This window comes from Sinohyriopsis cumingii, chromosome 17 (genome assembly GCF_028554795.1).
Source record: "Sinohyriopsis cumingii isolate HCF-2022 chromosome 17, ASM2855479v2, whole genome shotgun sequence".
Lineage (NCBI taxonomy): Eukaryota > Metazoa > Mollusca > Bivalvia > Unionida > Unionidae > Sinohyriopsis > Sinohyriopsis cumingii.
Window position 1 is genome coordinate 4,897,902 of NC_142977.1, and position 19,342 is coordinate 4,917,243.

Sequence of the window (19,342 nt, forward strand, 5' to 3'; positions counted from 1 at the left end):
ATAAATGAATAAATCACAATGTAGTTATAAAATATGTGTTATATAAATGAATAAATCACAATGTAGTTATAAAATATGTGTTATGTAAATGAATAAATGACAATGTAGTTATAAAATATGTGTTATGTAAATGAATAAATTACAATGTAGTTATAAAATGTGTGTTATGTAAATGAATAAATCACAATGTAGTTATAAAATATGTGTTAAGTGTTATATAAATGAATAAATCACAATGTAGTTATAAAATGTGTTTTATATATGAATAAATCACAATGTAGTTATAAAATATGTGTTAAGTGTTATATAAATGAATCAATTACAATGTAGTTATAAAATGTGTTTTATATATGAACAAATCACAATGTAGTTATAAAATATGTGTTAAGTGTTATATAAATGAATAAATCACAATGTAGTTATAAAATATGTGTTATGTAAATGAATAAATCACAATGTAGTTATAAAATATGTGTTAAGTGTTATATAAATGAATAAATCACAATGTAGTTATAAAATATGTGTTATATAAATGAATAAATCACAATGTAGTTATAAAATATGTGTTAAGTGTTATATAAATGAATAAATCACAATGTAGTTATAAAATATGTGTTATTTAAATGAATAAATCACAATGTAGTTATAAAATATGTGTTATATAAATGAATAAATCACAATGTAGTTATAAAATATGTGTTATGTAAATGAATAAATTACAATGTAGTTATAAAATGTGTGTTATGTAAATGAATAAATCACAATGTAGTTATAAAATATGTGTTAAGTCTTATATAAATGAATAAATCACAATGTAGTTATAAAATGTGTTTTATATATGAATAAATCACAATGTAGTTATAAAATATGTGTTAAGTGTTATATAAATGAATAAATCACAATGTAGTTATAAAATGTGTTTTATATATGAACAAATCACAATGTAGTTATAAAATATGTGTTAAGTGTTATATAAATGAATAAATCACAATCTAGTTATAAAATATGTGTTATGTAAATGAATAAATCACAATGTAGTTATAAAATATGTGTTAAGTGTTATATAAATGAATAAATCACAATGTAGTTATAAAATATGTGTTAAGTGTTATATAAATGAATAAATCACAATGTAGTTATAAAATATGTGTTATATAAATGAACAAATCACAATGTAGTTATAAAATATGTGTTAAGTGTTATATAAATGCATAAATCACAATGTAGTTATAAAATATGTGTTATATAAATGAATAAATCACAATGTAGTTATAAAATATGTTATATAAATGAATAAATCACAATGTAGTTATAAAATATGTGTTATATAAATGAATAAATCACAATGTAGTTATAAAATATGTGTTAAGTGTTATATAAATGAATAAATCACAATGTAGTTATAAAATATGTGCTATATAAATGAATAAATCACAATGTAGTTATAAAATATGTGTTAAGTGTTATATAAACGAATAAATCACAATGTAGTTATAAAATATGTGTTATGTAAATGAATAAATCACAATGTAGTTATAAAATATGTGTTATGTAAATGAATAAATCACAGTGTAGTTATAAAATATGTGTTAAGTGTTATATAAATGAATAAATCACAATGTAGTTATAAAATATGTGTTATATAAATGAACAAATCACAATGTAGTTATAAAATATGTGTTAAGTGTTATGTAAATGAATAAATCACAATGTAGTTATAAAATATGTGTTAAGTGTTATATAAATGAATAAATCACAATGTAGTTAGAAAATATGTGTTAAGTGTTATATAAATGAATAAATCACAATGTAGTTATAAAATATGTGTTATATAAATGAATAAATCACAATGTAGTTATAAAATATGTGTTATGTAAATGAATAAATCACAATGTAGTTATAAAATATGTGTTAAGTGTTATATAAATGAATAAATCACAATGTAGTTATAAAATATGTGTTATATAAATGAATAAATCACAATGTAGTTATAAAATATGTTATCTAAATGAATAAATCACAATGTAGTTATAAAATGTGTGTTATGTAAATGAATAAATTACAATGTAGTTATAAAATATGTGTTATATAAATGAATAAATTACAATGTAGTTATAAAATATGTTTTAAGTGTTATATAAATGAATAAATCACAATGTAGTTATAAAATATGTGTTATATAAATGAATAAATCACAATGTAGTTATAAAATGTGTGTTATATAAATGAATAAATCACAATGTAGTTATAAAATATGTGTTAAGTGTTATATAAATGAATAAATCACAATGTAGTTATAAAATATGTGTAATATGAATGTATACATAATGCCTTAATTGTACAATCTATACAATATAAAAAAACATACTATACAGAATGTATAGTATGAATCTCAGTATAAGTGTACAGTATGTGTAACATAAATCCAATATAAGTGTACAGTATGTGTAATATAAATTCAATATATGTGTACAGTATGTGTAATATAAATCCAATATAATTGTACAGTATGTGTAATATAAATCCAATATAAGTGTACAGTATTTGTAATATTAATCACAATGTAGTTATACAGTATATGTAATATCAATGAATAAATCACAATGTAGTTACACATATGTAAAATGAATCACATTTTAGTTATACAATATGTGTAATATCAATCACAACAGAGTTATACAATATGTATAATATCAATCACAACAAAGTTATACAATATGTGTAATATAAATCACAACAAAGTTATACAATATGTGTAATATCAATCACAACAAAGTTATACAGTATGTGTAATATCAATCACAACAAAGTTATACAGTATGCGTAATATCCATCACAACAAAGTTATACAATATGTGTAATATCAATCACAACAAAGTTATACAGTATGTGTAATATCAATCACAACAAAGTTATACAGTATGCGTAATATCCATCACAACAAAGTTATACAATATGTGTAATATCAATCACAACAAAGTTATGCAATATGTTTAATATGAAACACAATGCAGTTATACAGTATGTGTAATATGAATCACAACAAAGTTATACTATATCTCATATCAATCACAACAAAGTTATACAATATGTGTAATATAAATCACAACAAAGTTATACAATAAGTGTAATATCAATCACAACAAAGTTATACAATATGTGTAATATCAATCACAACAAAGTTATACAGTATGTGTAATATAAATCACAACAAAGTTATACAGTATGTGTAATATCAATCACAACAAAGTTATACAGTATGTGTAATGTCAATCACAACAAAATTATACAATATGTGTAATGTCAATCACAACAAAGTTATACAATATGTGTAATATAAATCAAAACAAAGTTATACATTATGTGTAATATAAATCACAACAAAGTTATACAGTATGTGTAATATCAATCACAACAAAGTTATACAGTATGTGTAATATCAATCACAACAAAGTTATACAATATGTGTAATATCAATCACAACAAAGTTATACAGTATGTGTAATATAAATCACAACAAAGTTATACAGTATGTGTAATGTCAATCACAACAAAGTTATACAATATGTGTAATATCAATCACAACAAAGTTATACAGTATGTGTAATATAAATCACAACAAAGTTATACAGTATGCGTAATATCCATCACAACAAAGTTATACAATATGTGTAATATCAATCACAACAAAGTTATGCAATATGTTTAATATGAAACACAATGCAGTTATACAGTATGTGTAATATGAATCACAACAAAGTTATACTATATCTCATATCAATCACAACAAAGTTATACAATATGTGTAATATAAATCACAACAAAGTTATACAATAAGTGTAATATCAATCACAACAAAGTTATACAATATGTGTAATATCAATCACAACAAAGTTATACAGTATGTGTAATATAAATCACAACAAAGTTATACAGTATGTGTAATATCAATCACAACAAAGTTATACAGTATGTGTAATGTCAATCACAACAAAATTATACAGTATGTGTAATATAAATCACAACAAAGTTATACAGTATGTGTAATGTCAATCACAACAAAATTATACAATATGTGTAATATCAATCACAACAAAGTTATACAATATGTGTAATATAAATCACAACAAAGTTATACAATATGTGTAATATAAATCACAACAAAGTTATACAGTATGTGTAATATCAATCACAACAAAGTTATACAATATGTGTAATATCAATCACAACAAAGTTATACAGTATGTGTAATATCAATCACAACAAAGTTATACAATATGTGTAATATAAATCACAACAAAGTTATACAATATGTGTAATATCAATCAAAACAAAGTTATACAATATGCGTAATATCAATCACAACAAAGTTATACAATATGTGTAATATCAATCACAACAAAGTTATACAGTATGTGTAATATAAATCACAACAAAGTTATACAGTATGTGTAATATCAATCACAACAAAGTTATACAATATGTGTAATATAAATCACAACAAAGTTATACAATATGCATAATATCAATCAAAACAAAGTTATACAGTATGCGTAATATCAATCACAACAAAGTTATACAGTATGTGTAATATCAATCACAACAAAGTTATACAATATGTGTAATATAAATCACAACAAAGTTATACAATATGTGTAATATAAATCACAACAAAATTATACAATATGTGTAATATCAATCACAACAAAGTTATACAATATGTGTAATATAAATCAAAACAAAGTTATACAATATGTGTAATATAAATCACATATTTATAGAATATGTATTATGTATCATTATACTGTTGTACAGTATGTGAAATATAAATCACAATGCAGTTATACAACATATATTATATAAATGATTAAATCACATTATTTACACATGTAAAATAAATCACAGCTTAGTTATAAAATATGTGTATTATAAAAACACAACAAACTTATATGTCTAATATGAATCACAACATACGTATGCAGTGTGTCTAATATAAATCACAACAAAGTTAAACAAAATGTGTAATATAAATTAATTTTAAAAAATTTAGGTTGCTAAAATGCAAATTTCACTAATGAATAGTAATTACACTAAACTAGTACAGTGATTATCTGTACTATGAAATATGTATCATTGGAATATGTATCATTGGAATATGTATCATTGGAATATGTGTCATTGGAATATGTATCATTGGAATATGTATCATTGGAATGTTTGTCTAGACATGGCTTTTAGTCTGGATATAATATTGTCTGAATAATAATAAAAATAATAATAATAATAATGAAAAACAAATTATGGGGACATTGTCATTGCTACCTTGGTGTGAAAGGCATTTTACATACATCAGCCAGATATGCCTTCACGTCTTGCAGTGATGTACCAAAATCCAAATTAAAACATCCAAAACATTCTGGATGAGTTAAAAGTCTGAATTGTTGATTTACATTGCCAAAATCCAAATTAAAACATTCTAAACATTCTGCATAAGTTAAAAGTCTGAATTGTTGATTTACATTGCCAAAATCCAAATTAAAACATCCAAAACATTCTGGATGAGTTAAAATTCTGAATTGTTGATTTACATTGCCAAAATCCAAATTAAAACATCCCTAGATCTAGATTAGTGAAAAGTCTGGATTGTTGATGTACAAAATAATTGAATGTTTTACTGTAATATATTTTTTGACAGATGATTTCAAAAACCTTAATGGTGATGATATTTGTGCAATGTTTGGATCCTATTGTGAAAATGGAGCCACATGTTCTCCTGTACCCTATCTGCTCAGGTTGTGCTCCTGTCAACCAGGTTTCCATGGTTTCTTCTGTCAAAAGAATGTGTCAAGTCTGCCTAATCCACGTAAGTTTTTAGTGATTCTTCTGTCAAAAGAATGTGTCAAGTCTGCCTAATCCACATGTTTTTAATGAGTCTTTTGTCAAAAGAATGTGTCAAGTCTGCCTAATCCACATGTTTTTAATGAGTCTTCTGTCAAAAGAATGTGTCAAGTCTGCCTAATCCACATGTTTATAATGAGTCTTTTGTCAAAAGAATGTGTCAAGTCTGCCTAATCTACATAAGTTTTAATGGTTCTTTTGCAAAAAGAATGTCAAGTCTGCCTAATCCACGTAAGTTTTTAATGAGTCTTTTGTCAAAAGAATGTGTCAAGTCTGCCTAATCCACGTAAGTTTTAATGATTTATTTGTCAAAAGAATGTGTCAAGTCTGCCTAATCCATGTGTTTTTAATGAGTCTTTTGTCAAAACAATGTGTCAAGTCTGCCTAATCCACATAAGTTTGAATGGTTCTTTTGGCAAAAGAATGTGTCAAGTCTGCCTAATCCATGTAAGTTTGTAATGATTCTTCTGGCAAAAGAATGTGTCAAGTCTGCCTAATCCATGTAAGTTTTAATGAGTATTTGTCAAAAGAATGTGTCAAGTCTGCCTAATCCACGTAAGTTTTAGTGATTTATCTGTCAAAAGAATGTGTCAAGTCTACCTAATCCACATAAGTTTTAATAAGTCTTATGTTTCATTTTATTCTTATATTTTAAGCTGATGTTCATCACAGTTGTCACTTTGATAATCACGAACATGTCCACTCACCTGTCTCTCCACACCCATGAATAACCTCAGTGTTAAAGTTTATATTAAAGTTTATATTACCTTCAATGTTAAGATTTAAATTAATTCCAGTGTTAATGTTCATATTACCTTCAATGTTAAGATTTAAATTAATTCCAGTGTTAAAGTTTATATTACCTTCAATGTTAAGATTTAAATTAATTCCAGTGTTAAAGTTTATATTACCTTCAATGTTAAGATTTAAATTAATTCCAGTGTTAAAGTTTATATTACCCTCGATGTTAAGATTTAAATAAATTCCAGTGTTAAAGTTTATATTACCTTCAATGTTAAGATTTAAATAAATTCCAGTGTTAAAGTTTATTTTACCTTCAATGTTAAGATTTAAATTAATTCCAGTGTTAAAGTTTATTTTACCTTCAATGTTAAGATTTAAATTAATTCCAGTGTTAAAGTTTATATTACCCTCAATGTTAAGATTTAAATAAATTCCAGTGTTAAAGTTTATATTACCCTCGATGTTAAGATTTAAATTAATTCCAGTGTTAAAGTTTATATTACCCTCAATGTTAAGATTTAAATTAATTCCAGTGTTAAAGTTTATTTTACCCTCAATGTTAAGATTTAAATTAATTCCAGTGTTAAAGTTTATATTACCCTCAATGTTAAGATTTAAATTAATTCCAGTGTTAAAGTTTATTTTACCCTCAATGTTAAGATTTAAATTAATTCCAGTGTTAAAGTTTATTTTACCCTCAATGTTAAGATTTAAATTAATTCCAGTGTTAAAGTTTATATTACCCTCAATGTTAAGATTTAAATTAATTCCAGTGTTAAAGTTTATATTACCCTCAATGTTAAGATTTAAATTAATTCCAGTGTTAAAGTTTATTTTACCCTCAATGTTAAGATTTAAATTAATTCCAGTGTTAAAGTTTATATTACCCTCAATGTTAAGATTTAAATTAATTCCAGTGTTAAAGTTTATTTTACCCTCAATGTTAAGATTTAAATTAATTCCAGTGTTAAAGTTTATTTTACCCTCAATGTTAAGATTTAAATTAATTCCAGTGTTAAAGTTTATTTTACCCTCAATGTTAAGATTTAAATTAATTCCAGTGTTAAAGTTTATATTACCCTCAATGTTAAGATTTAAATTAATTCCAGTGTTAAAGTTTATATTACCCTCAATGTTAAGATTTAAATTAATTCCAGTGTTAAAGTTTATATTACCCTCAATGTTAAGATTTAAATTAATTCCAGTGTTAAAGTTTATTTTACCCTCAATGTTAAGATTTAAATTAATTCCAGTGTTAAAGTTTATATTACCCTCAATGTTAAGATTTAAATTAATTCCAGTGTTAAAGTTTATTTTACCCTCAATGTTAAGATTTAAATTAATTCCAGTGTTAAAGTTTATTTTACCCTCAATGTTAAGATTTAAATTAATTCCAGTGTTAAAGTTTATATTACCTTCAATGTTAAGATTTAAATTAATTCCAGTGTAAAAGTTTATTTTACCTTCAATGTTAAGATTTAAATTAATTCCAGTGTTAAAGTTTATTTTACCTTCAATGTTAAGATTTAAATTAATTCCAGTGTTAATGTTTATATTACCTTCAGTGTTAAGATTTAAATTAATTCCAGTGTTAATGTTTATATTACCTTCAATGTTAAGATTTAAATTAATTCCAGTGTTAATGTTTATATTACCTTCAATGTTAAGATTTAAATTAATTCCAGTGTTAAAGTTTATATTACCTTCAATGTTAAGATTTAAATTAATTCCAGTGTTAAAGTTTATATTACCCTCAATGTTATGATTTAAATTAATTCCAGTGTTAAAGTTTATTTTACCCTCAATGTTATGATTTAAATTAATTCCAGTGTTAAAGTTTATATTACCCTCAATGTTAAGATTTAAATTAATTCCAGTGTTAAAGTTTATATTACCCTCAATGTTAAGATTTAAATTAATTCCAGTGTTAATGTTTATTTTACCTTCAATGTTAAGATTTAAATTAATTCCAGTGTTAAAGTTTATATTACCCTCAATGTTAAGATTTAAATTAATTCCAGTGTTAATGTTTATATTACCCTCAATGTTAGGATTTAAATTAATTCCAGTGTTAAAGTTTATTTTACCTTCAATGTTAAGATTTAAATTAATTCCAGTGTTAAAGTTTATTTTACCTTCAATGTTAAGATTTAAATTAATTCCAGTGTTAAAGTTTATATTACCTTCAATGTTAAGATTTAAATTAATTCCAGTGTTAAAGTTTATATTACCCTCAATGTTAAGATTTAAATTAATTCCAGTGTTAAAGTTTATTTTACCCTCAATGTTAAGATTTAAATTAATTCCAGTGTTAAAGTTTATATTACCCTCAATGTTAAGATTTAAATTAATTCCAGTGTTAAAGTTTATTTTACCCTCAATGTTAAGATTTAAATTAATTCCAGTGTTAAAGTTTATTTTACCTTCAATGTTAAGATTTAAATTAATTCCAGTGTTAAAGTTTATTTTACCTTCAATGTTAAGATTTAAATTAATTCCAGTGTTAAAGTTTATTTTACCTTCAATGTTAAGATTTAAATTAATTCCAGTGTTAAAGTTTATATTACCTTCAATGTTAAGATTTAAATTAATTCCAGTGTTAAAGTTTATATTACCCTCAATGTTAAGATTTAAATTAATTCCAGTGTTAAAGTTTATATTACCCTCAATGTTAAGATTTAAATTAATTCCAGTGTTAAAGTTTATTTTACCTTCAATGTTAAGATTTAAATTAATTCCAGTGTTAAAGTTTATTTTACCTTCAATGTTAAGATTTAAATTAATTCCAGTGTTAAAGTTTAGATTAAACTTAATGCTAAGTTGAAAATAATTTCAGAGTTAATTTTTAAATTGACCTCAGTTAAAGTTTTGCAATGAAAGTTTGTGTAAGTCAGCTTGCAAACTGTGATCAAAATCTGAAAGTACTACACCATGTAGAGAGACACCACAGACACCAAATTGTAATCCAAATCTGAAAGTACTACACCATGTTAAAGACACCACAAACACCAACTGTAAGCCAAATCTGAAAGTACTACACCATGTAGAGAGACACCACAGACACCAACTATAAGCCAAGTCTGAAAATGCTACACATTGTTGAGAGACACACAGACACAATAGAGGAGCAACTGTATCAAGCTCCAAATGTGATCCAAATCTGACACTGCACCTTACATGTTGTAGAGGTACACCAGACACCCTAAAATAGCAATTGTATGACATATTTATAATAGCGTACACACTTCCACTTTTGGTTTGGACATCAGAGGCAAAGAGAAATAGTGTACATATTCAGAATTATTCAGAATATAGCATTGACAACAAGGACACAGTTAAATCTGGCATCCCACAGTTAACCAGCAGATCAGGGTCTGTAACTGGCATCCCACAGTTAACCAGCAGATCAGGGTCTATATCTGGCATCCCAGTTAACCATCAGATCAGGGTCTATATCTGGCATCCCACAGTTAACCATAGGATCAGGGTCTATATCTGGCATCCCACAGTTAACCATCAGATCAGGGTCTATATCTGGCATCCCACAGTTAACCATAGGATCAGGGTCTATATCTGGCATCCCACAGTTAACCATCAGATCAGGGTCTATATCTGGCATCCCACAGTTAACCATAGGATCAGGGTCTATATCTGGCATCCCACAGTTAACCAGCAGATCAGGGTCTATAGCTGGCATCCCAGTTAACCATCAGATCAGGGTCTGTATCTGGCAGCCCACAGTTTACCATCAGATCAGGGTCTATATCTGGCATCCCACAGTTAACAATCAGATTGGGTCTAAATCTGTTGTCCCACAATTCACAGGCAGATCAGGGTCTAATGCTGGTGTTTATTCTACTCAGGAGTTTGTTGGAATTAAGGGGGAAATAACTCAAAAAATCTTTTCTATTTTTCTATCTGTCCATCACACTTTTATTGATCTGTCTTGCAGGCTTCATAGTCATGTTTACTTTAAAGGCTTGATCATCATTACATTTTTTTTGTTAGAACTTTACTTTTATTTAGCACTCTATAGCCAGGATTGTCCTGTAAAATCTTGTACATACATGCTTATTATTGTTTATTTAATCTGGAGTGGTGCAAAGAATATCATTTATTTGTTGGGTTTTTTTTATACCAGAAAACAAGGGGCCTGTGGGATAGAACCCCCTGGTTGGTGGCATGAGGGCAAACCAGAAAGCTCTGGCATTTTAGGTGTTTCTAGAGCATAATTGAAACTACATAACTGTAAAGAAAAATTGCCCTATGAGACAATCCAGTTGTTTCTACTCATTTAGGTGCTAAAACATGTGCTCATCTATACACAGTCCCACTGCACCCCTCTGGATTGATCCTTGTTAAAAATTATTACTGAATTTTTTGGGTTATCTTCCAGTATTATTGAATTTATTTTAAACCTTGATTGATGTTTTTGGAATATTTTATCTAGCAAGAAAAACAAAAAACCCAATGTGCATTGATATTGTGTATGCATTACACTAAGCCTGTTGTCTATTTTCAGAACCACTCTGCCTTCTTACCAAATCGCATATGGATGATATTTACAGTGCCTTGATGGGAAATTTGAATTTCGGTAACCGCTTGCCTATGGAATTAACCAGGGTCATGAACACGGTTATCCAAATAGCAAAAGCCAACATAGTAGGCAAATTCTATCTTCCTCAAACGAGTTGCACCTCTAATGGACTGTTTACTCAGATTCAGTGTGCTACCAATGTTGATGACCGACTAAAAGTATGCTATTGTGTGAATACGACAACGTCGATTGAGGATAAAACCAAACAGTATGCACCTGAACCTGGACTGGTGGACTGTTCAAAGCCGAGAATATATCAAGGTAGAGCACTCCAAAATGCTTTAATAATCTGCTTTCTACTATTGATATCTAGCCTTTAAAATATGTTTTGGTACAGTACTATGGAATGCTTTAATAATCTGTTTTCTACTGTTGATATCTAGCCTTTAAAATATGTTTTGGTACAGTACTATGGAATGCTTTAATAATCTGTTTTCTACTATTGATATCTACCCTTTAAAATATGTTTTGGTGCAGTACTATGGAATGCTTTAATAATCTGTTTTCTACTGTTGATATCTAGCCTTTAAAATATGTTTTGGTACAGTACTATGAAATGCTTTAATAATCTGTTTTCTACTATTGATATCTAGCCTTTAAAATATGTTTTGGTACAGTACTATGGAATGCTTTAATAATCTGTTTTCTACTATTGATATCTAGCATTTAAAATATGTTTCGGTACAGTACTATGAAATGCTTTAATAATCTCTTTTCTACTATTGATATCTAGCCTTTAAAATATGTTTTGGTACAGTACTATGGAATGCTTTAATAATCTCTTTTCTACTATTGATATCTAGCCTTTAAAATATGTTTTGGTACAGTACTATGGAATGCTTTAATAGCTTGTTTTCTATCTTGACATTTAGTCTTTAGAATTCAAATAGCATGAAAATTATATACCATACCAGGGCCCAGCAACATGGAACGAATTGCCCACTGAACTTAGACACAAAGACACAGTGATCCCATTCAAAAGTGCTCTTAAAACTCACTTATTTTGACTGCAAGAACAAACTTAAAGACCTAATAATGTTTCCTACCTTAAATATTTCAGCATGTTTTTTTGTTTTTTAATTTCATGGTGTTTGTTTTTTGTAGTCATTCATTATATATGTTTTTTATGTTATAGGTGTTGTCTAATGTTGTAAAGCGCTTAGGGCTTCTGAAGATTAGGTGCTATACAAAGTCCTCATTATTATTATTATTATTATTATCATTATTTAGAGGAGAGAAAGGAGATACAATTTGAACTAACTCAGACTGGAAAATAGGACACAGATATCCTCTTTGTTCATTATTAGATATTTATTATACATGTTTAATTATATTTCATGGACTTAGGAATCTTCTTTTGGACAAAGGTAAAAAATATTCATGTTCAATTTTCTTTCTTTATTCATAGATATGGTACCTAAGTGCCTGTATCCAAAGGATGCTGGGACATGTTTGGATCAGCAGAAATTGTGGTTTTTCAACACCGTGAGTGGCAAGTGTGAGCCTTTCAATTACACAGGATGTGGTGGCAATGACAACAAATTTGGTACAGCGTTTGAGTGCAATATCATATGCCGTAAGTTAGCAACATCTCCTCATTAATAAGCTTGCATCTTGTTTGTAATTACAACCAATTCAGCATTGGTGATCGAAGCTCATATTTCAAGCCTGATACAAAACTTTTGATTGGAAATATGACTTACTGAGTAGCAAAACACAATTGTTGTCTGGCATTTGACACACAACACGATGTTTCCATGGTCATAAAATAAGTATAATTGACCATGCAGCAAGTTGAGCTAAAAATGAATACAAACATACCTTCTTAGGATGAATAAATGACAAAATCTGTCAAAAGCCATTCTTGAAATTTTTTTAATATGTCTGTCATCTGTCATGAGACAAACAAATAGTAGATTTCAAAATGTATTGGACTGAAATGCAGGGCTGTTTTTGGTCTTGTTTATGAATACGTATCTCTTTTCCAGCATGGACAGTCTCATGATTAAGATTTTATTTTAGAGTTTCTTAAAAATCATTTAGGATAATACCGATAAGTTAGCATAAGCATATTCTCACATACAAGAACTCTATAGTAATTGATATTTCATTTCAAAAATGGACACATAAATGACGAGCTTTGTTATAATCGGATTGAAGCGTATGATAATAAATGCATTTTCAATAGCTTTTCTCTCTCCAAACCTTGTTAAAAATATAAAGATATATAGAAATGACAAACTTTTCTTAATGATGTGCTGTACTTGGTACAGTTACTAATAATGCAATATTATGGCAATGGGCTTTTAAAAATGTATTAGTCCTTATATTTATGGCAATTGGCCTTTAAAAATGTATTAGTCTTTATAGTTATGGCAATGGGCCTTAAAAATTTATTAGTCCTAATATTTATGGCAATGGGCTTTTAAAAATGTATTAGTCCTTATATTTATGGCAGTGAGCCTTTAAAAATGTATTAGTCCTTATATTTATGGCAGTGGGCCTTTAAAAATGTATTAGTCCTTATATTTATGGCAGTGGGCCTTTAGAAATGTATTAGTCCTTATATTTATGGCAGTGGACCTTCAAAAATGTATTGCTCATTATATTTATGGCAATGGGCCTTTAAAAATGTATTAGTCCTTATATTTATGGCAATGGGCTTTTAAAAACGTATTAGTCCTTATATTTATGGCAGTGGGCCTTTAAAAAGGTATTAGTCCTTATATTTATGGCAGTGGGCCTTTAAAAATGTGTTAGTCCTTATATTTATGGCAATGGGCTTTTAAAAATGTATTAGTCCCTATATTTATGGCAGTGGGCCTTTAAAAATGTGTTAGTCCTTATATTTATGGCAATGGGCTTTTAAAAATGTATTAGTCCCTATATTTATGGCAGTGGGCCTTTAAAAATGTATTAGTCCTTATATTTATGGCAGTGGACCTTTAAAAATGTATTAGTCCTTATATTTATGGCAATGGGCCTTTAAAAATTTATTCGTCCTTATATTTATGGCAATGGGCTTTTAAAAATGTATTAGTCCTTATATTTATGGCAGTGGGCCTTTAAAAATTTGTTAGTCCTTATATTTATGGCAGTGGGCCTCTAAAAATTTATTAGTCCTTATATTTATGGCAATAAGCTTTTAAAAATTTATTAGTCCTTATAGTTACAGCAATGGGCCTTAAAAATTTATTAGAGTTTGTAACCTCCAAAAAGATATTAGAAGATATTTCTTAAAAGTACAAAAGATGTCTTTAGCTGAACAAAATCTTGGCCTATTTAGGTAAATGTACCTGTAGCATGTAAGCAGCTATAGTCTTGTACTATGGGCCACATTTGTAGTGAATTGTTAAGTGACAATCGAATATAGATCCAAACACGGACTACCATTAATTTAAAATATGTTATTTGTGTTTTCTAATGGGATGTGAGTCATACATGAAGTTTATAACATGTGATCTACACTCAAATTCATGCATTTATTATATACAAGTACTGTACTTAATGGATTATTGTTTGTACTACAAGAATGTAAGTTGTCAATATACAAGTGTTTTTCAGACTAGTTTATTTTCATTGAATCAAAATTATGTATTTGTATGCCCGTTTTTATTACCTCCTCTTGGCCTACCATATTTTAGGTAAATGCATCATTTTCTTTAGCTAAATGACTTGGTTGGTTATAGCATGGTTTGGTCTATAACATGTTCTGGTTCTATGGATGCCAACTACCATGTTATTGTGGGGTCACACTGTACATGGATGAAATACTGAGAATGTTCCTATAGTGGTGAAATATTGTGTATGTTGTTATAATAGTGAAATATTGTTTATGGTATCATAGTAGTTAAATAATGTACATAATATTGTACTTTATTGTATACCTATTAATTATCAAACCCAAGAATGAGCCAGAATTTATACCATTAAATCCCAAAAGTAGGAAAACACTGCTGTCATATTTTTAAACTCCATGTTACCATACAAGGCTGGAACTACATTTTCCTCAATGCTTCTTGGTGACAATTTGACAATTGAAGAAGCCTGAATAACTTGATGTAGCCTGACTTGACATACAAATGGAAATAAGTAGCATTCTCTTTAACAAGACTATATCACCACGTTCCAACAATTTACTCAAACCCACTGTAAATGACTGTCAAACTAAAGCTGTCATTCTCATGTCAAGTCCCCACTGGAGCCTCTCACAATGTTCCACCTGAAACAGTGCAGGCACTATTAGCCAGGTTTCAGATATAAAGAAGCAATGATGGCTGACTGTTGTAACATTTGGTACATAATACTTATGCTAATGTACATATCATATTCAAAACAAAGAAATTTCGTTGAAATGTCAAAATGTTAAACTGTTTCTATTTTTCATGCTTTGAATTTCATCATGGTCATGATTTTATAATGCTGACAACTCTGTATTGATAGCAGTCAAGATTGCATTATTACACTGACAACTCTGTATGGTTAGCAGTTAAGATTGCATTATTACACTGACAACTCTGTATTGTTAGCAGTCAAGATTGCATTATTACACTGACAACTCTGTATGGTTAGCAGTCAAGATTGCATTATTGCAATTACATTTATATTTATATATTATACTAGATAAAGGCACCATATTGTGACATTGTAGTAAGTAGGTGTATAATTAATTTTATCAGTGCCTGTTTCATATTCTGTTGAAACCTCCAAAATGTTGAGATTTGAAATTGAAGAAGAAAAAATGACAGGTATTGTCTCTTTTCCTATTTTCAGGTAGTGCCTATAACCCTCCCAAGCCTTGTGAAGTAAGAATTAAAATTCTCATATAAAAAACAAACAAAAGCAGCATAATCTATAATACATAATGATTATGGACAGATTTTTTGCTACAAGCATTTCTGTATATTAATTTTAATCAAGTCACTATAGTTTATGCTGTGAGAGTTATTATAGATAGTCATTTTAATCAAGTCACTTTTTCTATGCTGTGAGAGTTGTTGTAGATAGTCATTTTAATCAAGTCAATTTTTCTATGCAGCTAGAGTTGTTGTAGATAGTCTTTTTAATCAAGTCACTTTTACTATGCAGTGAGAGTTGTTGTAGATAGTCTTTTTAATCAAGTCACTTTTTCTATGCAGTGAGAGTTGTTGTAGATAGTCTTTTTAATCAAGTCACTTTTTCTATGCAGTGAGAGTTGTTATAGATAGTCTTTTTAATCAAGTCACTTTTTCTATGCAGTGAGAGTTGTTGTAGATAGTCATTTTAATCAAGTTACCATAATTAAATGGGTTTCAAGGCCATATCAAAATCATTTTGGGAAATTTATTTCTACGTTGATCTATCACTGTATTTATATTGGGCACTGTCATGTCATGTTGAAAGGTTACAAGGAAAAAGACAATATGAGTTGTATAATTATCTCATAATAAATTTCACACGGTTCACTTTACACTGACTAAAAGACATTTCATCGGAGTATACACTATATACTTACTAAAACACATTTCATCAGAGTACAAGACCATACACTGACTAAAAGACATTTCACTAAAAAGACTATACACTGGCTGAAAGACATTTCATCAGAGTACAAGTTGGACAAAGAACATGTAAAAGTTTTATTTCATTGTGATAACGATGATGATTTTTTCAATTTTGATTTTTTCTTCTTCAGAATTTGAATTGTACAGCATTACAGTTTTGTGCAGTAAGCTTTAATGGTACACAACAAAAATGTGAAGGTAAGATGGACTTAAATTATTTCTCTTTTCTTTTACTTTATTGTTTTATCTTTCTTTTCTTATTTCTCTTGTTTGTTCTTTATTTGTTTCTTTTGTGATTTATAACTGGCTCCATAAATTTTACAAATATTTAGATTAAACTGAGAAAATTCTAGCTCAGAAATTGCCAGGATTGTACAGAGTTGGCCTCAGATTGACTTGGTTTAAAATTGTCAGAAGACAGTCATGTTGTAAGTTGAAATGACTTGATCAGACATTGAACCTGCAACCATTGGATCATGTGTCTGATACTCTACCAACCAATCTACCAAGCTACTGTGCCTTCTGACTGAAAAAAGTAAAATGTTTTTTTTTAGCAGAATATCTTCAGTTCTAGACTTTGCCAAAGTTTGTGGAGATCTTGCACACTTTGGTATTGAAGAGGTTTTTTAATTTTGGGACAAAAATTTGAATGTGAAAGCCATTGTGACTCAGAGAAAAGTAGTATTTGGGGAATAACTTTTTTCTAGAGTAAGCTCATTCACCAAACTTTGCGGATTGCTTGCACCTAAATAATGAAATTTTTTAAAATAATGAAAAATATTCTTGCACTGAAAGAATAGATTATACATGTGCAGGAGAAGGAATTGTTGCCAAGATGCTGTTGCAGTGAATTGAAGAGTTTTATCTCAAGTAGACAGTTTTATATTTTTTCTAAAACAAATATCAGTTCGAGTATATTTTCTGACAATCAATTTTTGAATAATTATGAAGGTGTCCCACAACTTATGACACAAAGAAAATAATGTGTCCCTGAACATACAGTGCACAAAAAATTACTTTAAAAATTATTTTAAGGTGTCCCAGCAAATAAGGTGTCCCAATATATACAGTAAATACGGTATTTAATATGCTGATTGTGCCACTTTTGTTCTTTGTTTCTGTCTTCACTTTTTTTGTTTGTCTTTGGGGCTCTGAGTGTCCGAATGGTGTAAAGCACTCACCATTATGGATTACTGCCATCTCACCTCTGTCTGCATGAGTTCGAGTCTCGGGTACATCCACTGTGGCATGTGAGAAAGTCTCCCAGTAGCTTCTTGTGGGTCAATTGTTCTTTCCAGGGTTTTCCCATATTCTTCCTCCATCATTTACAATGGCTGCCATGAATAGTCTATCTTGTGCTGAAAAATGGCATTAAATCCTCTAACAACAACAACAACAACATTGTTTGTCTTATCTGACAGAGCTTGTTCACACGTTTGTTTATCTGACCTTATATTGTTAGATGTTACTTTGTTTTACTTATGATTAATTGTAGAATGATTATATAGAAAGTGACATTTTGTAGGCCTTACACGACATTCATTACTACAATGATTATATAGAAAGTGACATTGTGTAGGCCTTACATGACATTCATTACTAGATGATTACATAGAAAGTGACATTTTGAAGGCCTTACATGGCATTTATTACTACAATGATTATATATAAAGTGACATGTTGTAGGCCTTTCATGGCATTCATTACTAGATGATTACATAGAAAGTGACATTTTGTAGGCCTTACATGACATTCATTACAACAATGATTATATATAAAGTGACATGTTGTAGGCCTTACATGACATTCATTACTAGATGATTACATAGAAAGTGACATTTTGTAGGCCTTACATGACATTCATTACTACAATGATTATATATAAAGTGGCATGTTGTAGGCCTTTCATGGCATTCATTACTAGATGATTACATAGAAAGTGACATTTTGAAGGCCTTACATGGCATTCATTACTACAATGATTATATGTAAAGTGACATGTTGTAGGCCTTACATGACATTCATTACTAGATGATTACATATAAAGTGACATTTTGTAGGCCTTACATGACATTCATTACTACAATGATTATATAGAAAGTGACATTTGGTAGGTCTTTCATGGCATTCATTACTGTAATGATTATATATAAAGTGACATTTGGTAGGCCTTTCATGGCATTCATTACTAGATGATTACATAGAAAGTGACATTTTGTAGGCCTTACATGACATTCATTACTACAATGATTATATATAAAGTGGCATGTTGTAGGCCTTTCATGGCATTCATTACTAGATGATTACATAGAAAGTGACATTTTGAAGGCCTTACATGGCATTCATTACTACAATGATTATATATAAAGTGACATGTTGTAGGCCTTACATGACATTCATTACTAGATGATTACATAGAAAGTGACATTTTGTAGGCCTTACATGACATTCATTACTACAATGATTATATAGAAAGTGACATTTGGTAGGTCTTTCATGGCTTTCATTACTACAATGATTATATAGAAAGTGACATTTGGTAGGCCTTTCATGGCATTCA

General features: G+C 28.4%; 1 protein-coding gene across 1 annotated transcript in view; it reads left to right on the forward strand.

Moving 5' to 3' along the window:
- LOC149777677 (uncharacterized) overlaps window positions 1-19,342 on the forward strand; it is a 193,720-nt gene that overhangs the window by 53,066 nt on the left and 121,312 nt on the right. Inside the window, exons 12-16 of the mRNA XM_089940394.1 lie at window positions 5,696-5,863; window positions 11,165-11,500; window positions 12,648-12,815; window positions 16,013-16,044; window positions 16,914-16,980. Of these exons, the coding sequence (XP_089796520.1) occupies window positions 5,696-5,863; window positions 11,165-11,500; window positions 12,648-12,815; window positions 16,013-16,044; window positions 16,914-16,980 (771 nt within the window). The remainder of the gene's footprint in view (window positions 1-5,695; window positions 5,864-11,164; window positions 11,501-12,647; window positions 12,816-16,012; window positions 16,045-16,913; window positions 16,981-19,342) is intronic.